General features: G+C 41.9%; 1 protein-coding gene across 1 annotated transcript; it reads right to left on the bottom strand.

Moving 5' to 3' along the window:
- CMTM6 (CKLF like MARVEL transmembrane domain containing 6) lies at window positions 1–21,238 on the bottom strand. The gene is made up of 4 exons (XM_048838683.2): window positions 20,934–21,238; window positions 8,851–9,027; window positions 6,540–6,638; window positions 1–4,743 (listed from the first exon to the last, which is right to left on the bottom strand). The coding sequence occupies exons 1-4, from the start codon at window positions 21,066–21,068 to the stop codon at window positions 4,603–4,605; spliced, it is 552 nt and encodes a 183-aa protein (XP_048694640.2). The 5' UTR covers window positions 21,069–21,238; the 3' UTR covers window positions 1–4,602.
- Window positions 21,239–26,654: the final 5,416 nt, after the last annotated feature.

Raw genomic sequence — 26,654 nt, 5'->3', positions numbered from 1 at the left:
GCAAGTTACTAATATTTTATTTAAAATTAAAATATTTTAGAAATCCAGTAAAAAACCATAGCACATTTGAAAGGCCACAGGTTTAGAATGGAACATTCTTGAAGTATTTTGAAATACTTCAACTGGAATTTCAAGGCATTTGCAGTACAAGCCAAAGAACTGTACATAGTTATACAACCATTATATTTTCCTAACCCAGTAAACATAAAAAAAACCCTCCTTAAATCTCAAAGTAATGAAAATACAAATTAAATTCGCCAGTGAAAAGTTATCTAGATATACATTACACATGTACAGCAACAAATGAACATATTCAAAGGTGTTTTTATACATAAATTTTATATCTTAAATAGGGCACTATCAAGCTAATTTGCTGTGGCAATCAATTATACATACTCTATAAAGAACCTCACAAAATGTTTCCCTTTACTGGAAGTTTTGTATTTCTCTTGTAGGAGTTGGTTTCTGTGCTTTCAATGGAACTGAAATCAACATGATGGCAAGTGGTGTTATGTCAAAACATCTTTGGCAGAATTCTGGGAATAGTGCAAGATAGTTCACTGCTTTCCAGGTGTGGAGGGTGAAATTGGGAAAGGGGTGGAGGTTGGGGAGGGAACCAAATACAAACGTGGAAGCCTACAGTAACCCAATATCCTTAACAATAGAGTTGACACAGTAACATACAGTAACAACTTTTGATATCTAGTATCCAAGGGATACTGCTTGCTTTTCTCTTCTGTCGATATAGTAATTTTAAGGTACGTTAAATATGGAGTCTAAAAATAAGATTAACAATTTCCTGGAAAGCATAAATGGGATAAAAGCTTTGTCACCACGGAATCTGGTATAAAGACTCATCAGGTGCTTCTGGTGTCTGAGAAGGATCCATTGCAATAGGCTTAAGACTCTCAACAGGGATGGGAGCAGGCCCATAACCCCATAGGCAACTACTGATGACCCTCTCTTGGAGATAGGACACAATGCACAGGTAGGCTGCCAATAGCCATTACTCTCTTCCACAGGATTTATTACTGATGAAGCAACATTTAATCCTGCTTAAAACTGCCCCTCTCCACTTTTGAGACCAAGCCTAATTTAAAACAAAAAAAACAAAGAGCGGAGTCTGACAAAAAAAAAAAAAAAAAAATCATCAAATAGGATATTTTTTGACTGTGTGAAAAAAATTCCAAACCATTTTTACAGCAATAAAGTCTCTCACTCCAGCCAACGTACAAGTGTGTCCGGGCTCTGAAGGACTTACGTTCAGCTCTCTTTTATTTATATGGTTTCTATGGTTGTTTGTAAAAACTGCTTCCAAATATCTATGAAAAAGTTATATGCTCAGTCTTCATAGGTTCACTTAAAGAAACTCAAATAAGAGTTGTAATCCCAAAAAGTCTTTTTAAAACAAAAAATGAAGAGTTTTAGACCAACACCATGCTCATAAAACTTATGCCAACACCACTACACACACACATCATTTTAAGTCAGTAATTCCAGTTCTGTACGTCCACGACAACGTGCATCAACTCACTTGAACCCAAGTCCAGGCTGGTCTAGTGGCAGCACTCTATTGCCACACGAGAGAGACTGCACGTCTGACAAAAACTGGGTGTGCTTTTGAGGGTCGTGGGCCTGCCACCTCCTAGAGACCGCCCATAGCGGATTAGAAAGTAGAGCTAACTAGTTTTCAAACGTTATCCATTCCCCTTTCATAACATAGTTGATCACAAATGTTTTTCATCCCTTTCTATTGGAAAAAGGCATTTTTGGTCTCTTATTGCAGAAAGAAATAAGTTGATACTCAAATCTAGATGAGGGTCACCCATTTGTTGAGAGTGGTGGAAGCCCCATTGCTGGACAACACACTAGGAACACATGCTGCAGGGAACGGTCCCAACATAGCAAGGGGGTGGACTGAATGCTACTTTCTACTTATATCAAGGTCTCAAAGTGCTCTACAAAGGTGCATAAGTATCTCCATTTTTGCATGGTTTAGTGGTAAGATCATAGGACTGTAAGTCAGGAGACTTGAATTCTAGTCACTCTTCTGGCACTGACTCCATATAACAGAAAATCACTTGGCCTCTCTGTACTTCAGTCTCTTCATCTGTAAAAATGAACTTCGTAGTTATTCCCTCTTTGTAAAGCATTTTGAGATCATGGGATGTATCTAGGTTCTTCTATTGGTGCCTATAACTTTACTATGTGAGTACCAAATGCACTTTATTATTACAGAGATAAGAAACCATGGCAGAGAGATGACTTAACACACCTCTTCCAACACAAATTTATCTAATTCTATAAAGGACATTGGAGAGTTAATTGACTCTGCTCTGTCCAAGAGCTGAGTGCTGCAGAGGAAGCACAAATATTGTTTTTTTGACAACGGGGAGTCTCTTCACATACTTTCATGCTGGGGAAAGCATGGCCAACCCCCACACTGGGAAAATAAAATTTAACAAAACAACAAAGGGTTCTTGGTGGAAGTCATTCTAGATATCATTGCAACAAGCTTATTTTTACATTTATATTTAAAATCAAGACTTATAGCCACTTTTGATGCAAAAAGTAAAAAAAATTAGTAAAAACCATGCGCAGAGAAATTAACAAAACAGGATGGAGTCAAAGATTGATGATATTCAGCAAAATGTAGTGTTAGTGTCAGATTTCCTTCACAAACAGGTTCAAATGTTCAGGAGCTGACACATTTAACAAAGGGACACCATTACAACCATGTTATGTTTGATCATCAGAAAGTAGCAGCCTTAGAAAAAGCCTCTGATTTCACTTACAATACTTTAACTCCCTAACTACTACTCTGTCCTCAAAATAGGGCGAGAGTAGAAGACAACCCGTTCCTAGAGGGTTTAGTCTCAGTGCTGCCTCAATGATTTAAAGGGCTGTAGGTTTAACTTAATACATTTTGGGAAAGTGATGTTAATAGTCTCAAATCATGGAAGACATGGCAAGTGTCATGAAAAGTCAGACAATAAACTACTTTTACATAACAAGGCCTCTAAGATACCAGAGTTTTGGGGTTTTTTTTGGTTAAATATCTACTTTTGGGCACCTCATGCTCTCTTGGAAGTTTACTACAATTTATCCTGCTTACATAGCCCACCCTTGCAGGTGTAAGAATCTCATTTTCCCCTCCACAGAAAAAAACCCCAATCTGCAAAAAAACCCACTCTTCAACCATCTGAAGAATGCCTTTTCACCACTGCCTTGCATATGTGACTCAACCTGTCTGGTCTTTTGCATCCTTGCACTGCTTGTGCCTAACCCACTGCTCACTAATAGCTTCCCTTTTCATCCCATGGGCTGCTGTCTTAAGTCTAGAAGTTTATACAACTGCTTGCTTACTTATTTATCCATTCATCAACTGAGTTGCACGTAGGTGCAAGGACAAACAATAATCAACTTTCATGACCATTCATCTTCAATTTTACATGGACAAACTGTACATGTTATTAACAGTATGTGTGATGTGCACTGGAACAGTGCCAAAGTTTTATTATTTCATTTTTAAGTTAAAACTTTCCCTGGCAAAGCTTAAGCTAATTACTTTTTGTGCTGCCCTCGTGAACTGAAAGGATTAATTGGTCCCTGCCCCCTTTTTTTAAAATATATCCCTTTAGCTGTTTACAGGCAGTTAGTTTCCTCTCAGTTTTCTTTCCTCTAGGCTGAAAATATTGGCCTCTTAACCTTTCCTCTTAATTTTCAAATTTCTTCTTTCTTTAATGGGTTTAACGATATTTTTAAAGAATGCATCACTTACAGCTTTAAACTTCCACAAATATGGAGTGCAAAAGTCACTCTATGATACACCACTTGACTATCAAACACACACAAGCTAGCTGTATCTGTTTTACCGACTGCCTTTAAAAAAGAGCAGTGACTTTCAGAGACACAAAACAAAACAGAATCTAGAAGTACGGAGTAAGACACACAAGATAAAATCAAAGTAAAGAATGACTCGTTTGGGGACAGAAACCTCGATGAGATTGCAAAATTTAGTTTCCCTTTTACATTCACAGTTTAACCGATAAAACAAGGAAAGAGTTTTATTGTACTACTTCATTCTTAGTATCAGAGGCAAGAAGCTGGATATCACATACATAGGTAGGTGTGAATTAATGCAACAGATTTCTAATTCTGGCCTGCTGTATTTACATAAAATGTAAATATTTTTAAAACATAACTCAGAATTTAAGCCTGATGAGTTCCCCTGTACTACAGTCATTCTTCTCAGAAGTCTCAGTGCTTTCAGTTACTGATGTCTATTTTATGTTTAAATAAAAAAAAAAAAATCTATTTGGAGGCAATTTCTTCCTTTTAGAATGTCCCTCTGACAATTATTAGTCAGGACAAGTTAGATGGAGAATTGTACAAGCCCTGATGCTCCACATACTATTGTTAAAAAACGTAAGGAGTCTATAAAAGCTTATGATAGGGTCAGACTTGTACAAAGCTGGATAGATGCAAAAGAGAGAGAAGACAAAGTTACCCTCAATGCAGTGGAATAAGTAGGGAAATTAAAGTATTTCACCTTGATTAATTTAACTCATAGAAATTAAAGGACTTTTTTAAAGTTCAGCTTTAGTTATTCAGCGGCTGATTTTCTGGTGTGTTCTGTGTGTTGCCAGTGTTCTCCACTTTATTTTCCTTCACTTTACGATTCTCCATAAAAAAGTGAATACCATCAGCTAGAAATCCTATAGTTGCGAAAAAGCCAAACACCTGTGAATGTGAAAGAAACAGTTATTTAAAATGTATACATAAACATTAATATTATTCCAACTTTGATTGAGAACCTGAAGCAAGAAAATAAGCAATCTTCTTCCTGCAACCCCTCCCCACCCCAGCTTTACTGTAGTATTTCTATATACAGCCAGTCTCCAGTCTTTTGAAGTCAATGGTTCAGTTCTTAACAAAAAGAGATCAGAAATCATAAGTGTGACATATTTTTTTACTTATATAGTTTTTATTTCTTGGATCAGGTGTGCATGGTACAGGACCTTACTGTTTGACTGCAAGGAATTCAGAGTAAAAACTTTTTACATACTAGCTTAGAAGCAGACATTAATGCTATTTTTTTTTTTAAAGTGTTAGGTGAGGTAGTAGCACAGTAGAGATATAGTCAAGGCCAACTAAAAATGAGTCAAACTGGTGCCTGAGCATTAACGGGATTCTGTGAAGTTTGAGAAAGATAGTTTTATACAGTTGATTTGAGCCAACACAATAGAATATAAACAATTAGATCTAAGAGTGAAAGAATTCTTCCATCTCCAGAATTCTTCCATTTCTGGGGGGAGGGAGGGAGCGAGGAGCCATGAAAGTGTCTGAGTTAATGTTTGTGACACAAATGAATATTACAGAAGATAAACATATTCTTCCTGTAAATTCTAAGATCATTCTGATTATAGGATAAGAGTTCTTTACTTTTCTAATGAATCTTTATTCAAGAAGAATGTTCTTTCATTTTGATGCTTTATAATTTACCACAGCAATAATATGGAGACTCTTTAAAAAGTGTGCTGGAGAAGCGAAACACTATGACTTCTCCACATGAATCCCAGAACTGCCGAACATCCAGTGTTCCTTGTGAGGTACATGCCCTGCTGCTCGTCTATTTCTGGTACCATATTGCTTCCTAGATGCTCTGAATATTCTGCACACTTGAACTCTGCAAGTGCCCTCCCTGCTATAACTGACTCCCCAGCTGTATGTCTGTTACCACTACCCACTCATCCTTTATGAGAATGTTCTAGAGTCCCTAGGACAGTGGTCCCCAAACTGTGGTGTGCGGCGTGGAGGAACATTCGGGGGGCGGGAGGGAGGGAGCGCTGCCCAGCCCTGCTCAGCCCAGCTCTGATTTCCGCCGCAGCTCCGCTCCAAACCCTGCTCTGTCTCCAGCCCAGCCTCATTCCCTCTCCACCTCTAGCCTCAGCTCATCTGGTCCCAAAACCATGGGCTCCAGCCCGAGTCCAGACATCTAAACAGCAGTGAAACAGCATCGCAGCCCAAGCCCTGCGAGCCTGAGTCAGCTAGCATGGGCCAGTCACGGGTGTCTCTTTGTTGTGGAGAAAGCAAGAACAAAACTGGTGAGTCTGAGAGAAAAGGTGTAGAACCTTGAGGGCCAAGGTCAGAAGGAAGGGTGAAATGAGGACAGTGACCCAGGGAGGGGTCAGAAAATATAGGGCCAAGGTTGCAAAGCTAACAGAGGGGACTAAGAGCTTTTCCCAGCATCCACAATATTATGGAGCTCCTAGGGGGCACCGAGCTTCCAGCAAACCTTATGAAGACCACAGCTAGAGAATGTGCCCATCATGTGGATCTCCCACACTCTGTTGTAGCAGAGATTTATGTACCAGGTCTTAGGAGCCCTAAGGTAGCCACCTCTTCCTGCATCCTTATCTCAACAAATGCATTGCCTTCTGTTTTCTGCCCACAACCTGGCCAGAGCTTCCCTTCCTCTAAACCATGAGCTGAAGGTTTAACACAGTATGGAGTCTGGAGTGTTTTCACATACTTACAATTGCAACAGTTTCAACAGATGACTTGTCACTGGTTGCAGCAAACACAATGGAAGCTACAAAAAAGAGAACTCCCACTACTGTAGTGACCCAGAAATCCTGCAATCATTAAAAAAAAAGAGAAAATTACAAACTAGTGGAGGCACTGGTTGGTAAAGGAACCAGAAAGGGAGGTAGAACGAGTTTCAGATGGGTATGTGTATTCATGTGTGATGGAGACTACTCATTTATATTTTAATTGAAAAGGACATAGTCACTTTTAAAAAAAATCTCATTAAACACACATTACCCATGCCACTAGCACAAGAGATTAAAAAAATTCCCAGTTTTAATAATCTAATTTACTTTTCACTACAGGTTCTCAGTGTTGCCATGTTTGGGTTGCAGAAGAATGTTTGTTTTTTGGAAAAAAAAAAAAAGTTTCCACTGAAATTTAAAAACAAAAAACAAACAAACAAAACCACATGGAAATATTTCTCCTGGTCTCACATTTTGTGAGTTCTGACTTGTTCTTCCCTGTAACAGGTGGTCACCCACTCCTGCCTCAAAAAAGCCCAGGGAGAGGGCTGTGGCAGAGAAGGAAAAGTGGGGCTGATTGGGAGAAACAGCCTCAGCTGGGGGCCACGCCCAGCTTAATCAGGGCCCAGCTGGCCCTTATAAGAGGGCAGTGGGCCAAGAGCACACAGTCTCCTCTAGCTGTGGAGAGAGATGGGCCTGGCTGCTGGGGAGCGTACCAGGGTACCTGAGGTGAAGCAGAGCTGGGGAAGGCTAGAGGAGCTGGGAGGCTCCAGACTGGAAAAACTGCAGGCCTGGCAGACAGCCTAAGACAGGGTACTGGGGTTGCAACAGGGCACCCCAAGGTTAGGCAGAGGCAGCAGGTCCAAACCCCCCTTGCCCATGATGACTGGCTTATACGGACTGCAGTTGGCCCCAGTGAAAGGGGATTAGATGGTGACTGGCAGTAGCCCATAGGTTGAGGCAAGGTGGGGATAGAGGGTGGAGGGTTCCCCAGGGAGGGGAGACCCAGATCTCTGGGGTACTGCCTGGAGGGGCAACACTCCAGGTAAAAGGGCACTGGGGTCTGGGAGGGACACAGGCCAGCAACAGTGAGACACCAGCAGAGGGTGCTCCGGAACTGATAAAAAGAGCTAATTCCCAGATGGCCAGCAGGAGGCGCCACTGGGTGAGTCTGTAGCCTGTTACATTCCCCTTTACTCATTTTTACTTAATGCAATACCAGAGGAAAAACCTGCACTTATTGTTTTAGATATCAGAGATGAGAAAACACAGGAAAGCCCTTTTAGGAACAGAATTTGATTCTATCTATAGCCTTTCATACCAAAGGAATCCCAACTTGCTTTACAAAAATGATCTTGAAACAGACATGACAATCACCTGCAGAGTCAGAAATGCAAACATGGGAATTACAGGGTGAAATCATGTGGCCTGTGTTATGCAGGAGGTCAGATTAGTTGTTCATAATGGTTCCTTGCAGACTTAAAAGTGTATTAAACTTAGCTGTAACAAAAGAGATGCACACACATGCTCAAGAGAACTTGTGTTAAATAAAACATGCTTATTGATCCTTAACTAAACCTATTATCACACATAATGACAGGTTTCAGAGTAACAGCCGTGTTAGTCTGTATTCGCAAAAAGAAAAGGAGTACTTGTGGCACCTTAGAGACTAACCAATTTATTTGAGCATGAGCTTTCATGAGCTACAGCTCACTTCATCGGATGTGAGCTGTAGCTCATGAAAGCTCATGCTCAAATAAATTGGTTAGTCTCTAAGGTGCCACAACTACTCCTTTTCTTATCACACATAAGAATCTTCACTGTATGTCCGGATAGATAACATTGGAAAATACTGAAATGCACTGTGCCTTCCCTCACCCACAGTAATATGCAGGGAGGAGATTCACTGGCATAGGACTCATTTTGTCAAGTGATTTTTCAAGCAGTTTTAACCCCTTTCTTCACGCTCTTTTATGCCACTCAGCTAGTTAAGGGGCACACAGAGGAGAAACACCTGCTTTGGTCTGAACCCTGGGTCTTTTATCCCAGGTTTAGAACCAGCAGTCAGCTTTCCAGTTCCACAGCCCAGAGCTGAAACTCTGTATCTCACCGTAACCAATGTGAAAATGTGTAAATAGTTGCTAATATAAAGAAGGTAACTCAGTTAACATTGTGTAGTCTTGTTAACAAATAGTGTATCTTGTCTGGACAGAACAGTTATGTAATTTAAATTGCTTTAACAAAAAACACCTTAAAATTTAGAAGTGAAAATAATGATAAAGCAGTTCCTTACCAATTTGATTAATTTATCCTTCTCAACTTTTTCATACGCAGAGGTGCAATATACAGTCAGTATCAGGATACTCAGAAAGGTGGCACTGAAACTTATAAACTCGAAGAAGTAAAGCCCACCACACAGGATACAACTCTCCACAATTTCTTCAAGGATGAAGGCCAAAAGGGAAAGCAGCTGTGGAAAAAAAAGATTATTCAAATTATCTAATCCATTTGCCAATGTCTGTATCAGGCAGTCAGCTGATATTAAAGCAGTGAAAATAATTATTTCCTGATAAAAGAAAAGTTTAAATGTCAAAGCCAAAACAATTTTGTATTTGTGGTTTGTGACCTGACAGACCACTAGACAAGTACAAAAATGCCACAAATTAAACACTTGATATGTAGAGAAAAATGCAAGCTTGCTGTAAAAATTAACTAATACAGTACAGGCAGCTGAACAGCACACACTACACCAGACACACACTTGTTGACTATACAATATACATTACCAGTTCATGGTTTCATGCATGAGAGTGAAGGGAGCAGACTAGGAAGACAGGTTTTTGGTTGTCAGATGCTCACTCAGGACAAGCAAAATTGTATTTCTTTCTGCCTACTGGGAATGCTGCAAGACCTGAATGTAGTCTCAGGTGCATTGGCTGGTATGTACAGCCCAGAAAACTAGAAAATGAAAACTAGTGCCCCAGCTTCCTTATAATAAATGGCAGAAGCAGCTCATCCAACTCAGCTGCTACTTGAAATTCTACTTTTGATGCTGATGAACATTTGTGCCCCCGCCATATTTCAGAGAAAGTACACCTAATTATGCACACACTCCCCACCCCACTGAAGAATGCGGAAATGGCTCTTTTCCAAAGCAGACAGCAAGTTTTTTTGCTGAGACCAAGGTCAGATACACCAATTGATCAATCTACCAGAAGTTCTACACTCACCTCAGACCATCTTATTTTCGAGGGAAGGACACGAGTTATTTTTTTTAAAAGAGACCTCATTTGAGCTACTAAAAAAACAAACAAGCAAAAAGTTATGATAACTAGGCTGTCCACAGGACAAGTCACCTTAAATAAATGTTTCCCCAGCTTGAAGAAAGGAGAACATAGTTGTATTGTTATCCTCTCAAGTCTGTTTGCATAACATTTTGTTTGCAGTTCTCTCATTTTGGCCAGTTCCGTATGGCTAGGTTTCCCCATACTATATTACTGACCTAGGGGACAAACCCCAACAGTAAAGATTCAATGGAGTAGGACATTCCAGGAAGGGAGAACCTGACTGGGTCATAAAATTAAGGGTAACTCTATGAAGGCTTTGTTTCCATGCCAACCATTCACTTTTTTACAAATACAACTTGTATCATGCAAGCCTTCCTGGGTAGAGGGCTTAACTTCAGGACTCTATTAATGTTGATCTTAACCTTCAGGTATCACTCTTAACAAGACTTTGCTCATCTCCACACCCATCCCCCTCATAGCCTGTATCTACACTGGCAAATTCATGATTTGCAATTCATTACTGTTGCAGCAGCTGCAAAGGTTGCAGTGTACACAGGCCTTCAGCACTTTTACCAGCACATCATCTAACCAACATGCCAGTCTACTCTGAACAGGTTTAGGCAACATGGAGGTGAAAATAAGAGACCTGTCTCAACTACATCTAGTGGTGCTACCAAAGGCAGAATGCAACAGTAGGAAATTTTGACCCTGTAATTGAATTGCAGAAGAATGGTTGGGTTTTTTTGTTTGTTTGTTTTTGGGGGGAGGGAGGGTTTCCACTGAAATTTCAAACCAAAAACACAACACATGGAAATATTTCTCCTAGTCTTACATTTTGTATAGAACAGGCCACAGAGAGCTAATGCCATCACCTTTGCAGTACTACCTATCTCTACCAACTTTATGGTCAGAATCCATGATTTGACTATACGCAGACAGCATGCTCATCTCTAGACAAAATGTTATTAGTTTTAATACCTTTACATTTACAAAGCAAAATTAACTTATAAAAGTTTATGCGACTGAAAGCAGAGTCAGAATGAGCTCTACCCTGATATCTGGTGGTGAGCTGTGGAAAAGGATTTCAGGGGCTGATCTTGTTTTCATGGGCACTCTTGTTTGCATGGGCACACCCACCCTGCCTAGCATGATGGACTGCTTGCCCAAATGGTCACTTTGGCTGCTGTCGGATCAGTCTCTCTGTTATTGGGGCAGGAGTAATAAAGTGTTGTTATCCTATGTGAATCAAGGACAGTAGAACTGTACTTGGCATTTTATGATGGAGGGACTCGCCCTCAACTACGTAGCACTCGCTAGGCAAGGGACAAGGGGTTCCAAAACCCAGGGAATTGAAAGAGGCTGGGGACAGGTATGTGTACCTGGTAGTATGGGCCCCAAACACTACTTTGATGCCTCCTCTCTCCATGGTGTAATAACAGAGCTAATTTTGGCTCCATTAGGAGCCTTGTTACATCCTGCAGAGCTGAAATCACTGACACCTAGGTCTAAGCATTAGACCTACTTTGGGCTAGTGGTGCACCAGCCCTGAGGCTCCCCCTACTACCAGCTAAAAATCACTGAGAGCTGAAATTGGTGAAGTTGCTGAGAGCTGGGTTAAGTGGGAGGGACATGAAGACAAGTTGGTCAGCGGACAGCAGGACGGCTAGCGCAGAGAGTGGAGTGGATAGCTGGGCGGCTGGCGGAGAGGAGCGGACAGCCAGTGGAGAGGCACGGAGTGGAGTGGATAGCAGGGCAGCTGATGGACAGGCGCAGCTGGTGGTGAAGACTGCAGCAGAACCCCATGGAGAGGCGTGGCACTTGGCCATTGACCCGAGCAGCAGAGCATGTAAGATGCCCCCCATACCTCCCTCCACTTTCACCCAGGCTGGGAGGTAAACTCTGCAGATGAATTTCTGAACTCTGGGGGGGCTGCACTGACCAAGAACAGTGGGAGGGGGGTGACTAGTGGGTTGCTGGATTTAAGAGCCTGAGGGGAAAAGGTCACTGCCAAACTTACTTGGGGGTGGGTCTTTTGCTCATGGTTGGTGTTATGAATCCTGTTTGTGGTGTTTCCCCAACATAATGCTGCACTGTTTCCCTCCTTTATTAAAAGGTTTTTGTTACTCTCAGACTCTGTGCTTGCGAGAGGGGAAGTACTGCCGCTTAGTATTGCCTGGGGGGTGGTATGTAATTGTCCCAGGTCACTGGGTGGGGGCTCGAGCTGGTTTTGCATTGTGTTATTGAAACGGAACCCCTAGATACTGAACCTGGCCCTTGTTGCTGCCAACTCTGACGGGCAGAAGGGTTACACGACATTGCTATAGTTTTACAACTCTATGTCCTGCCACTTTAGATAGATTTGTTACATATCTTAGAAATCCTTATTAATTACATTGTTGCTACGCCTGTATAATAGAACTAGATGGGTCAATTTCACTTGTAAGCCCAAGTATCAGTCCTACTAGACACAGAAAACCTTGGGAAAACCAGTACTCTCCAAAGCCTTCTCTACACTTAAGTTTTGACACTACCTATGCTGGCATAGTTAAACAGACAAACCCCACCCCCAGTATACCAGCAGTTAAACCCATAGGAAAGTGCTTAGACTGATATAGTTTAGGCTATGTCTACACTAGGATTACTTTACCAATATACCGGTATTCCTATACTGGCAAAGCACACCTAGTGTGCATGCAGCTACATCAACAAAGTTATGCTTGTACTGGTATAGTACAAATATACTACATGATAAATAGGCAGAGGATTATATATGGTGATAGAGAGGCAGAAAGCAGGCAGGCATATATGAAAACAGAAAGATCGAAAAGGTGATGGATGGATAGATCATTTCTTCTCACTAAGACAAGTTCTAATGTCCCCGGCTGCTGTACAATCTGTACATCTGTACAATCTATATCAGGAAAATCTCATTTTTTTCCTAGTACAGGCGGTGTCTACACTACAGACTTCTGGGGGCAGAGCTATGTCAGTCAGGGATTACACCTTTTCACACACCTGACTGTAAAGCTATGCCAGCACAAGTCTGTAGGGCAGACATGGCCTTATTCCAGTTCAGCAAAGCAAAATAAGTTATACCGGTATAACTACAGCCACACCAACGCTTTTACTGGCATAACTATACTGGTAAAATATCACACACCAGCATAGTTACACCAGTAAAACTTTTTAAGGATAGACCAAGCCTAAGAATCAGGGTTGTCATCTTCCCTGTTTATCCAAAGATTTTCATAATATCTCCATCTCCCCCTTTACATCTTTAAATAATCACTCTAACTAGGTTCCACTGTCTGATTTTCATATAATAGCACAATAATATGTATTTGGACTCACTAAAAGGCAGAAAAATATTTTAATTAAAAACACTTATTTTGGACAATTAGTTGCCAGTGTCCATTTAAAGAGTTGGAATTCAAAACAGCTACTTTTGACTGATATTTTCTAGTTAATAACTTGCACCAAGCTGCTGCACATGCTACATAGTGGATCCTAGTCAAGGAAAATAATGTTCAGCCTGAGTTTTTCTTTTAATATGAATATTATTAGCAGGTCAGCACATGTGAACTGAATCTAAACTTTCCCAATCTAAACTGTGCCCAGAGGGCAACATTTCAGACTAATATTCTATATTGAATACTCAACAGTATTAAATAAGATACATCTTAAAGAGTGAAAAGAACTACAGCTAAGAAACAAAAACAATAAGGCCATTTCTCAGCGTACTTCCTTTTTCTCCTGTAGTTGCTATTAGACAGATTGCTTAGAAATCAACTTCTGCATAAAATAATGATTACTACAGATTTCTCCAAAATATTTCAAATCCATTTTTTGAGGATGTATGGGGGATGTCCTTTTTTGCACTTGCTTTTTAATTTAAAAAGCAAAGATAGCCATTACAGGTATTTTCCATTTCCTCATTACAGTGTTTATATCACAAGCACACTGAAAATGTGAGTCACATGTTTTCATTTTCATTCATAATTTGTGCTCTTTATCAGCAGTGAAGAGTTTCAGTATGAATCACCTTCGCTGCCCAGTGAAAAAGTAGAGCAGAAAAGAAGCAAAACATAATTGCTAGAAACCCACTTTGAACAGAGCTCAGAAACCCAAATAACCATGATGCTGGAGCAATGGTGCTCCTCCGCTTGATCCAAAACCAAATGGCTCATGAATATTTACTAACAGCCATCCTTTTGTCCCTGAAAGTCATTCAGCTGCTTGCATGTTAATGAACGTGCCACAGTTAAATTTAAAATCAGTGATGAAGAGGAAAGGTATCACCATTTAAACGACTTCCTTCAGGTAAAGAGGTTTTTCCTACATGCAGAATTTGACAGCATACGGTCAACCATGCTTTTCCTATTATGTAAATTGGCAGCTGTGGGTTTTTTTGTAACTACTCCTTCAAGCTCAATTTCTTATTATAAGCTTTAGAGGGAAATTATTTAAAAGGAAATGTACTGTCCTTTTCTCCCTACAACTGAGTTCTTTATCTGGAATTATGAAGACTTAATTGCTCTATTCTTAATTGGTATTTTCTTCCGCATTTCTGTTAACTGTAGTCATCTGTAGAAGGGGCAGTTAACTGCTTACTATGCTCTTTTGAGTGCTCTCCTTAAACTGTTGCAAGGGGAAAAACAAACACAAAAGAGTTGACTAGCAAGATGAGGAAGGGAAAACTGATTTTAAATAGTTCTTTTTTAATTGTATATCTAACTTCACTTTATACATTCATAGTATTCTGTTAAAGCTATTTAACACATCAAATAATTATTTCTCATATTAACAAAGGGCCATCATCCGTCCTATATTATTTGTAGTGTGGTAGAGCCTAAAAATCCCAGTCAGAGTCCAAGACCCCAGGGCACGAGATGCTGTACAAAGACATGGATTTTCCTCAATAGGGCACAGGAGAGTCCACGTTTCAGAGTTTCCTCAGAATCATTGTCAAGGGTCCCCTGCCTTTAAAACCTGCAGAGGTCCTGACAGCCACACAGCTCTTTAGAGGCTAACTGGAGCCGAAGTACCTGTGGAGGACAAATGCCTCTGCACTATACTTCCCTAATTATCCACTCTCCATGAGAGCACAGTTCTTTAGAAAAAAGTGCTACTATGAGGTCCCTCCCGGAAAAGCACAGAAAATCATCCTAAGGACTTTCAACCAGCAGTAATTTTTATTTGAATTAGCACTCTGAAAACTCTTAGACCCATGGGTAAACCACCTGTAGAGAATGGCTGCTCCCTCGCTTCTCTTCCCTTCCAGAATTGCAGAGCCTTTACTGTGCAGAGTCTTCTATACCAGAGATTCTCAAACACTGTGGGTTGGAGGGGCTTGAGAAGCTGCTGGCAGCGGCACTGCCTTCAGAGCTGGGTGCCCAGCCAGCAGCCACCATGCTCTGGCCACCCAGCTCTGAAGGCAATGCCACCGCCAGCAGCAGCGCATAAGTAAGGGTGTCATGATACGGTATTGCCTATATACTTAAATGGCTGTTTGAATCAATGCCTTACTGTTTTAGATACTTACTGAGAGCTGCATGTTGATTTAAAAATAAATAAATCGGTATATATATTTGTGTGGCAGTAGGAAGGGCATAAACTACTACAGGTGTAAAAAAAGGGGGGTGTGATCAAATAAGTTTGAGAACCTCTGTTCTACACTGTCTGAAGACCACTAGGGAGAATGTACGCAAGTTCTGTCTCTCCTCTACAATGTCAGTTTACCCTCTGCTATGCAGTGCACAGGGTAGCAACGTGGCCAAAAGGTATTACAGCTCACTTTTAATACATTAGCCCCATGTTGCGCATCCACACCCATCCGCCCGCTATTAATACCCTCCTTTAGAACTTGAATGATAGTCACTTATTGATACTAACATTATATACACTCTTAGTAGTTCTGTATAATTCTGTCAAGCCTTAATGTTAGATAGGTCTGAACATACAAACTAAAGTTGTGAAAACAAAGGAAAGTTAAAGAAAGTGAAATACTTGCCTGTGAAATTGTAACTGTTTAACCGCTGTTGTTTAGAGCCTCAATTGTAGCATTTCCCCAGTGAAATCTTCTGGTTTAAAATTACATACAAAGGTTGCTATTCAAAGGATTCTGCTGATTTCACAAGTCTTTAAAAGCAGCGTTTGTGCAGTGAATGAATAGTTCAGAAGCAAGAGCAGATCTTTAAGCTTAAATTATAACTTTCCTTTTCAGTCTAGCGTTATGCACTAAGGTTTCTGCATTCAATACTTTTTCTTTTTAAATCCGCCACTTAAATGACAAACATTATTGCTTTCGTTATCAATTCAGAATCCTAGGTCTTGGCACAATGTGCCTTCTCCGATCCAACTTTCTACAGAATTTGAACCAGTTTTGGACTGAAACTAAATTCCTTTTGTATTAACCAAAATTAAAAGAACTCCATGCAAAACTCAAAGTTCTGAATACCAAATGCCAAAGTTAATACTTAAGTTAATACTTAATACCAAAGTTCTTTGGCAGGTACATTTTTATGTGATACACAAAAGTGGTTTCAAAAAGAGGCTTCCGCAGTCAGCATCTCTTATCATTATTTATCTCTAACAACTATGAGTCATAAGTAGAGAGTTCTCTCCATTGAGAATATCATGCCATGATCTTAAAAAGTGGAAAGTAGTTCTCTGCAGTTGGCTTTACAGTATTTTAGGGAATATTGTACCATACATATAATGGAATCACAGATGATTTGCTGTATGTAACACCCTATTTAAAAAGCACCCTAGAAAAGTGGTAGTTTGCAATTTTAAGACTGCAGTACTCAGTTTTAATCACTGTTTTGCATATTATCTGTATGACACTAGTCTCTAGCACCCCAATGTGCTATTTACTGTAAAAAAAAATACAGTGAGAGACAGCTGCTACCCCAAAGAGCTGAATAGACAACATAGACAAAAGAGTGGGAGGGGAATAAGAGACAGAGAGGTAATATGACCTTCCCAATGCCACACAGTAGGTCAATGGTAAAGCCAAGATTGGAACTCACTTCTGCTAACTCCCATTGCGCTATCCATTAGACCACATTACTACACAACAGATTGCAGAGATTACACTAACATATTATCTGGATTTCTTACTTTCTCTTTCATATTACTTACCTGGATTTCCAAAACAAGTAAAACTATTTCACAAATAATTTTTAAGTAAACTGAAGCCTTTATACGCTTTCATTCGACAAGGGCATGTCACTCATAGAAAGCTACCTGAATTTCAACCACAGTAATGTACAAGATTTATTTTTGAATGTGTGTCTGGACCAAGAACCAGGGTAGAACCCCAAGACTCCCTCAATTTGCCCACCTCTGGTCTAGAAGATACAATCAGAAATTATTTAGTTTTGCAGTTCTCAAACTGTGGATTTGTGTCTCCAGAGATAACATACTTGTTAACAGCAAAAATGTTTTTAAGTAAAGAAATAAATATATAGAGGTGAGAAATAACAGACCTCAGCCCTATTGTCCCTCTGCAAATTTGTGTACACAGAGCCAATCCTTACCTCTCTCTAAAAGTGCAACATTTCAAAAAGTTCAAGAAGATTGTTGGGGGCGGAACAGATCTGGAAAAGTAGTAGTCTGGAGATAAATGTGAGAAGGGAGGGACAGGCAGTAGAAACAAAAGTGAAACTGTTTGAGCAGCATATTCCAGAAGTCTTGAGGTCTTTCTGGATGTAGCCTTCATTGATTTGAGATCTACCATACCATTCTCTTACTAGAAGGGAAAACCTATAATGGCAGCAGACCATAAGAGACCCAGTTGGGGTCTCATCTATCTGAGTTGTGAAGAATACTATTAAGGTTATAACAATCAACAAGAATGCACTTTTATGTAGAAATCCAGGATTAAATCGAGCCTGACTAGTGATTTAAATCAATTTGATTTAAATCAAATCCACCCTGCCAAGAACTCAAAGATTTGTGCATTTTGGGGGAGAAAGAAGCAAGGTAGAGCCCCGCGCAGATAAAAAATTTGTATCCACATTCAATCCACAAACATGGTCCGCAAATATCCGCATCCGTGGATATCCACACATTTGCAGGGCTCTAAAGATTAAAGAAGTATCTCTCTGATGAGCTAAAGAGAAATCTGGCTTTGGTTACCTACCCTTCTGGTGTCCCTACAGTGACGAGGTAAGGCCATAAACTGCCAAAGCTTTAAGAACTGTTGAGTTTGTGCTCACATGGGCCCAGCATTCTCTTGTGTTGTTTTGCTTATGAATGGTTCTAGCAATTTCCCTCTCCCCCCTAACCAGAAAGGCTGTTGCCAGAGGGATGCACCTGTAGTTGTCTATGAAGGCACACGAGTAGTCTATATAAATTACCAGGACTGTTTATATGAGCAAAGTGTTTGCATGGCAGTAATACCCACCAGGTTCATTTTATCTAACAGTAAATGTTTTATCATTAAAAAAAAAAACAAATCAAAGAACAAATTTACCCTCAAAAATATTTATATAAAGCACTTTAGGGCTTTGAGAATTGTTTAAATATAAATTTAAACCATAACTTTCTGAAGTTTTGTGTGTTACCTTACCATTACCTGGCATATTCTTTTTCTTTTTTAAATGACTGTCATATGTTTTCAAATGTTATGGTCCTCTTTTTGGCAGTGCCTGATTAATGACCAAGGGCAGAAATCACCTGACACTCTTGTGAGTATGACACTGCAGACCTAAAACCCACTCAGCTTTCAGGAAAACTGATACTGACATTTTATTGTTGAGTCCCGTTCCCATTTAGGTTTCACTATCTTCCCTAAAGCCAAATCATGCTGTTCTGTTTTCATTTTTGTATATATTAACCAGAAATTTGAGAGAGATCATTTATGACCTCCCACATTTATGAATAAGGAGCAAAAGATTACACAAAATACACATAAAAAGCCAGCAGAAGAGGATTCCTTCCTTTTGAAGACTTAGGATTCTTTTGACTTAAAGTGATCCACTATGTAACACTCCAACCCCACTACAGTAGCTCACCACAATATAATGAGGGTCAACCAAGATTTTCTACCACCTATATTAATGGAATGGAGCCTCTGGTACAGAACGTTAAGGCCTTCACATAAGTTCAGACCAGTTTAATTTTAAGTTCAAATGCTAAGACCACAAATAGAATGCCACAGTGGACTGCGTGCTCTGGATCCTGCTTATTATTTGAACCTACAAAACCAATTGAAATCACTTGCTAAATATAGCACAAACTTCTAAACAGTCAGTGTCTGTGACTGTACTGTCCAAATAGATGTGCCATACTGGTTCTGTGAAGATGCCTCCACAGTAATAATAGTTTGAGTCTGCAGAACCGATATTACAATCGCAATGCCAGTTCACCAATATACTGGCCTTTAAAAGTTGAAAGTGTTCTATTTAATATGACCAGGAGTTATAGATTTGCCATTTGATTTAGACTATTGTTTTAACTTTTTAAATTCAGTTAAGACTTTTTATATCAATCTAAATTCTCTGACTGAAGTAAATGGTGGCTCTGTGTCTACATTTAAAAGAAGTAGTATCTGTACTAACTTCTATTTTGGTTAGGAGTCTAGGATATTATTTTTAAGATTTGTTTTTGTTAGAGTAAGGTTTTGTCTTAACATGTTATTGGTCATTTTTATATGCCACCTGATATTTTGTGTAATGATAGATATAGCCTACAAAATGGAAATCAAAAGAGGCAGTAAAAGACTGCAGACAGAAAAAAACACAGAAAACTCACTAATGAAAAAGGAAAAACATGAAATTTACACAGTAACAACTACATTTACAACTTCATACTTATAGCAACAGTATTCATTGCCAAATAAAACACATGCAACACAACCAAGGGGCAGCTGGAAACATTCTTTTTTGTTGTACTCAATTTTGTCCTCTTTTTATGTAGACAGCTTAGTTTATAACAGAGAATTATAAACTTAACACAATAGCCAGGATTTCTATGGCTCTAACATGAAGCAGATTTATATCAACATCCAAATAAATAAAAGCACCATAAAGTTTTCTTTTTAGTGGACTTGAAACAAGTGATTTTTTGAAAATCTACTAATCTAGTTGAGCATTCACGTCCAAGTACAAAGGGAGAATGGTGTCAAGACAGGAACAACAAAGAGCAGGGGAGTGGTGTGGAAAGAAGGAAGACTGTAAATGGGGAGGGGGAAGTGACATTGTGCAAGACAACAGGTTAAGAAATATTAATTAATGTTGTATGCAGTGTTGGTGTAGCCTCTTGGTCTCAGGATATTAGAGAGAGATGGTGGGTGCAGGGATATATTTTATTAGACCCAATCTCCACTGGTGAGAGACCGACTTTTGAGCTTACACAGCTCCTCTTTTCACTTCAGAGACCTGAAGAAGAGCTCAGTGTAAGCTCGAAAGCTGCCCTCTCACCAGCAGAAGCTGGCCTAATAAAAGAGACTAATGAACCAAGATGGCTGAGGTAATTAATGTCTGTTAACCCCTTTTTTGCTTTGTGACCCTGCACTGTATGGTCAACAAACGCGTCAACCCTATTGCACACAGCACACCACCCTCTACTCCAAAGCCAGCCGTGCCAGAGCAGAGGGCAGGGTCCCAGGTAAATGCAGGGACAACAGCAAGGGGGCAGAGGACCCACAGAAATGCAGGGCTAAGAAGGACCAGTCCAGCCCCCTGCGCTAGGGCAGCGCCAAGCGTTTCTACAGGCCCCCAACACTTCCCCAGAGCACCCGGAGCTGCTGTCTGGTTTCACCAGAGCAACAGGCAACCCCGCTGCGCTGCGCTGCGCTCCGCCGCACCCCAGCCCTGCCTGGCGCGAGCGATAAACAGGGCCACGTCCGGGACCAGAGCGGGGCCACACCTCGCACCCCCACGGGCTGGGCGCGCTTGCAGCGGGGCGGGCAGGCGCGGGCGCGCGGCTCCGGGCCAGAAGAACCAGCGAGGGGCTCGAGCCGCCCGGGACCAGCCCGGCAGGGCCGCGACACACCGAGTTTCTCGCCGCCCGGAGCCCCAGCGCGTCCCGCGCCGCGCGTCCCCCCGCCCCGGGTAGGCCCGCGAGGCCGGGGCTCACTCACCGCTTGCGCCGCTTTGAGCAGCAGGCGCTGCGGGGTGAGCCGGTGGAGGGTGCAGGCGCAGGCGCAGGCGCAGGGCTTGCTCTGCGGCTCGCGCTGCAGCTCGGTGGTCTGGTTGTACACGGCGCCGTTGTCCATAGCAGGCGGGGCGGGCTCCGGCAGCCCGAGCTGCGGCCAAACGAAACCCAAAGGCCGGGCTGCGGCGCCCGCGGGCCACCAGGGCGCAGGAACGTCCCTCCGCCGCCGGGGGAAAAGCGCGAATCCGGCAGCGCCCCGGCCGCGCCGCCTCCTGGACTCCCCGCCCTGCGCTTCGGGGAAACCCCGCCCAGCGCTGAAGTCCCCGTCACGTCCCCTGTGCCCGCCCCGGGGTGCCTGCGCGCCGTGACCTGTGCTGAGGGGCCCTCTCCCCGGCGACATGCGTTTTAGATAAAAAGAAAAGGAGGGCTTGTGGCTCCTTAGAGACGAACCAGTTTATTTGAGCGTGAGCTGTAGCTCACGAAAGCTTATGCTCAAATAAACTGGTTCGTCTCTAAGGTGCCACAAGTCCTCCTTTTCTTTTTGCGAACACAGACTAACACGGCTGCTACTCTGAAACGAGTTTTAGATAGTGAGTCATCGGTAACTTTCCTTGCGGCTTGTACAGGAGCGCGGCTGCACTCCGGGGCTGCCCTCGGCTCGTCACTAGGCCCACGCCAAGCTGGAGGAGCTTCCCCAACCCCCCCGGGAATACCCAGGGTAATTCCAGTACCTTCCCTGGGCAGAGTCCGGCCCCATGTCCCCCTGTGACGACTCCCTCTTCTCCTCCCTCTCCTACCGCTCTACTCATTCCTTGAGGGGGACCCCCATTGTCCCCCTCCACTTGCAGGGAGGAGCTACAGGGCTCTGTCCTTGGTCGTCATGATCCTCCTCACCCTTACCTTACCTGTGGGTAATCTCATCCACAAATTCAACTACCATCTCTAGGTGGGTGAATGAGATCTCTACTCCAACCTGGCTCCGGTCCAAACAAATCTCAACCAGGCTGTTTGATACCTTCCTCCTGACATCTACCCCTCAGCTCAAGCTCTACAAAGCTAAAACAGCCAACCCAAGCTCTCCCTGCTATCTCCTTCCCTTGATCACTCTGAGCAACACTAGTATCTTGACTGTCACTTAAGTCAATAGCCTGGGTATCTTCTTGGCCTCAGACCTCGTTCTAGGTTTCCACAACTCGGCTATAGCAAAGTTCTGCAGCTTCTTTCTCTAGAACATCTCTGGAATATAGCCTTTCCTATCCACCCACACCAGAAACTCTCATCCAGGTTCTCATCATCTCAGTCCTCCATATTTTTCTCTGGCTTTGACAAATGCAGTCTTATCCCATTCACATCGATTTGCATGCTGCTGCAAAAATCATTTTCCTAGCCCCTCACTTTGACCATGTTTCCCCTCTTTGCACCCCTCCACTGGCTCCCTCATCGGTTGTATCAAATATGTAAGCTACATTTTCACTTTCAAAGCCCACCTCTTATTCAGTAAACAAAAGTCAACTCCCACCTTCACTTGGCCCATCATAGCAGCTTGTCCACTTATTAAATTTTCAGACAAGCACCTTCATACTTTCTCCGATGCTGCCTCTCACGTTTGGGAGGCACACCCTGCAAACATTTGCCAAGCCCCTTCATTGTTCTCCTTCAAATTTCACCTAAAAACCTCTCCTTTGCTGCGATGCCTACAAAAAACTGGACAATGGTTAGGCTGCTGGTGTGCTGCAACCACTGCCCATTGGAGGGATCAATGTTGTCTTAATGTTTCCTTGTACTTCTCTGTCTATATCCAGCTGTTGTCTCTTGCCTTATACTTAGATTGTAAGTTATTTGGGGCAGGGACCATCTTTTTGTTCTGTGTTTGTACGGCATGTAGCCAAGTGGGGTCCTGATCCATGACTGGGACTCCTAGGCACTACAATACAAATAAGTATTAGGTGTTACCCAAACAGAAAAGAAGGAATGACCCTTGCTCCAAGGAGCAAAACACACTAAAGCCATAAAAGTGGAGGGGAGGACAAATGAGGAAACACATCTAGAGGGAGAAAGCAAGCTGGAGACTGTCCCCATATTGGTTATATGAGGGCATATTAGGATAAACCACCCCACTTGGGCTAACTGTGGAATTTTAAAGCACATACTGCTACCCTGTGAACAAAGGGCCTGCTCCAGTAAACGCTTATGCACTTATGTTTACATGCAAACATAGTTCTACCTAGAAGTCAATGGGACTGGCAAACATTAAACAATAGTGCTCATCTCTTACATGGTGCTTTTGATCAGTAGATCTCAAAGCACGTTACAAAAGAGATAGGTATCATTACCCCCATTTTACAAATAGGGAAACAGACAGAAAGAGGTAAAGTGACTCACCCAAGGTCACCTAGCAGTCCAGCAGAGCCAGGACTAGAATCCAAGTCTCCTGAGTCCCAGTCCAATAAACTGTCTTCTAACTCATTTATATAGTTACTTCTGAACTGAAGTAGCTGCAGGATGAGTGCCTAACTCCTGCAGCTAGCAGCTGTGGCAGATTTGTTAAGCTAATTTGTTGACCAGGCACTAGAAAGAAACAAAGAATCATATTCTCCCCCTGCAAGCTATAATAAACATGATTCCCTGCCCCCCAGTAAATTGGGTATATAATTATTATATCAAGCACCTGCTCAGGAGATGGATTCACAGTGTGCTGGATCGTTTATTTGTTCCTTTGTATATTTCAAATTTGGTGGTAGGTTGCTATAGAGAATGACACACTGTTCTTTTTTTCCTTCCCCTCCCCAGGCAATGAGTGCTTTTTCTTCCTTGCTTTTTTATAGAAAATCTTTTCTGGTAATTAGAACAAGTCTGTCTCTCACTCTTCTGGGTATGTTGGACAGTGAAATAGAAAATATCTCTGTTTCAATCTCTTCTCTTATAGTTGGATGTGTAGTAGTAGGATTTTATGTTTGTATTTTGTATAATTTAGAACGAAGGATAAAGAATAATAAGATAAGGAGCATGTATTAAATGCATTAATGTATGATTTGACCATATCCTGCCAACCACCCTTTTTGAATAGCAGAAAGGAATGGTCTACTGTGCCATTGGTAGAGATGCATCTGCCAGAATCCGTGTAGGGGCGGATTTCAAGGCAGTAACAGACCTTTTAGGGTCACCACTTCGTTGTAAGTTTAGCATTTAAAATAAGTAAAAGAATGCAATGATTGTTTTTCTTTTGCATTGCAACTTGATGTTCCTGTTCAAATCAATTCTGTTTTGTGTATGAATGAGAAATGTGTGTGTTAAAAGATAAGTGTGAAGGCCATCACCGAATCATATGTTCCAGAGAGGAACCAAAAACAGATGCAAGGGCCTTGATGGCAGTGGCACCAATTTAGCGCCGTAGTGAAGACAAGCCCTTAGAAGGAGGGGCCGATTAAGTAGAAGTATGGGTGGTTGATCCCCTTTTTTCCTGTTTGGCTCCTCTCTTGAATAATTCATGGAGTTTAGAGAAGAAGTAATGATGGTACTGGAATGGCCTGGAACTTTGAGCAGTTTGGGTTCTACAAAACTGTCTGTCTTTTCGTTGCAGGCATGTAAATCCCTAGTGACCACAATGTTGCCCTGGAATCCTTGAGTGTGTGTAGAGAGGACTCCGTATACTCACTGAAGAGCTTGGATCCTTCAAGCACCTCTCTGGGAAGACCAGAGAACTTGAGCCAGGACACACTCATGATCACAGCTGTGGCAATGTACCTGGAGGCTGTGTTGATGGCATCTAGGGCAGCTTGGAGGGAGCTTTTTGAAATTAACTGCCCATACAAGATGGGCTAAAATTGCTTTCTTTGGACTTGTGGGAGGTGGTAAATAAAATGTATAAATTTTGAGTATGTGGTAAAGTTATATTTTGCCATCAAGGCCTTATAGTTGGCAATACGAAATTGAAGAACAGCTGACAAGTAGCTTGTTCCGCCCAGTAAGTCCAGCCACCTGGATTCCTTGTTCATTGGACGAGTAGAGAGAGCTTGATGGCTTCTTTTGTTGGCTACCTTCACCACTAAAGAATTAGGGCTGGGGTGGGAAAAGAAGTCTTACATTCTTTTTGGTGGGATGTAGTACTTCTTGCTTGACCTTTTACAGGTGAGTAGAACTGTAGCTGGTGTTTGCTACAGTGTATGTGCGGGAGCTAGCAATGCCTCATTAACAGAGCAATCTTCCCTTGTGGATCAATATTCAAAATATCCACCAAGGAGAGTTGTGACTCTTGGATTTCTTCTAGTGGAGAGAGCTTACCAACTGCTTCATGATGTCCTCGAAGGTCTTGAAATCATCAGCACTGGAGGGCATTGGTGGCATTACCCCCTTATCTGGGGATGAAGAGGACCTGGCTGAAGGATGTAAGATCTCCTTGAGCTGAAGTTCTTGTTTCTCTTGTGTATCATCTGGTACTGAAGAAGTGTGCACTAATGGAAGATGGTCAGTTGGTATCCATGAATGGTACAGTACCAGTTGGTGCTGGTAGTCCTTTCTTGGCATCCTGTAGAACTGATCACTGGAATGGCCCCAAGGGTCCCAGTAACCTCACTGAGGAGACTAGGGGAAAGGTCATACTATCTGGGCCTACAATGTTTGGTAAGTCCCCTTCATTAGAGGGACTCATGGGAGTTTCGTGGTACAGTACCAGGAGGGATTTGTGTACCAAGATTTTCAAGTCTGATAAATCATCTCCTGTGCTAAGATGGGGGGAGGAGGAAGAGGGGCGCTCAGGTATCATGGTCAGTACCAAAGGTTGAAGACTTATGTATAAGTTTCAACTTGTAACTGTCTGGATGGTACTGGTGAGTGAGCTCTGATAGATCTCTGTAACAGTGGAGACTCAGGCTAATCAGAAACAAGATCCTCTGAAGACAGAAATCTAGGAGGCAGCAGAGGGTTTTGATAACCTAAGATTGAGGCTTGGGTTGGTCCTGGAAGTGGAAATGTTGACTGGTGGGATGGAGACTGCTGCAGTATTGAGGAGCTGCAGGGTCTTGTCTCACTTCAGAGAGGAGGTAAGAGACCAGTACTGAGGCAGGAAAGGAGGAAACTGAATACAGCTAACAGCAGAAGATGCGGTCTCAAGCCATCCCGTGGTTGAGAAGGAATAAGCGGTGGCAAGCTTGTGCCTTCCTTTATCCCCTTATTCAGAGCATAAGGCATTGCTCTGTGCAGGCACAGGTCCACGGATATTACTTTTCAGTCTCTGCTTTAGCACGCATTGGCACATGCACATATTTTGGAAGAGCACTCACAGGGACATGTACTCAAAGAACAGTGGAGTAAGAATTAATACGGATACTTGCCTGTGGCTCAGAGGTCATCCACAAGCAATACTAGGGGCTGTCTCTGAACCATACCTAGGTCCCAAGCCCTCTTTGGGAAGATCTAGGATATCTGTTTGGGTAAGTGTTGCTTGGAAATAAAGTGACCCTTTAGCTATATCCCAGAATTTACAAGCAGCTTGTGAAACTTTCAGAAAAACATTGTGCCGATGAATCCTGCAAGAGACTTGAAAAAGGCTGATTGACTAGTTAATCCATTTGCCTGTTGCTGCAGTAATATTCCTAGGGAGGAATTTGACTGATAAGAGTTCATGGCATAAATTTGTAAATGCCTGTACTGTGCTTAGAGCAATGAAAAAGTACATTTTCTAAAAGTACTATTTAAAACTTTATAATTT

The sequence above is a fragment of the Caretta caretta genome, chromosome 2 (genome assembly GCF_965140235.1).
Source record: "Caretta caretta isolate rCarCar2 chromosome 2, rCarCar1.hap1, whole genome shotgun sequence".
Lineage (NCBI taxonomy): Eukaryota > Metazoa > Chordata > Testudines > Cheloniidae > Caretta > Caretta caretta.
Note: the sequence above shows the minus strand (reverse complement) of the source record. Positions and strands in the feature narration are given on the sequence as shown.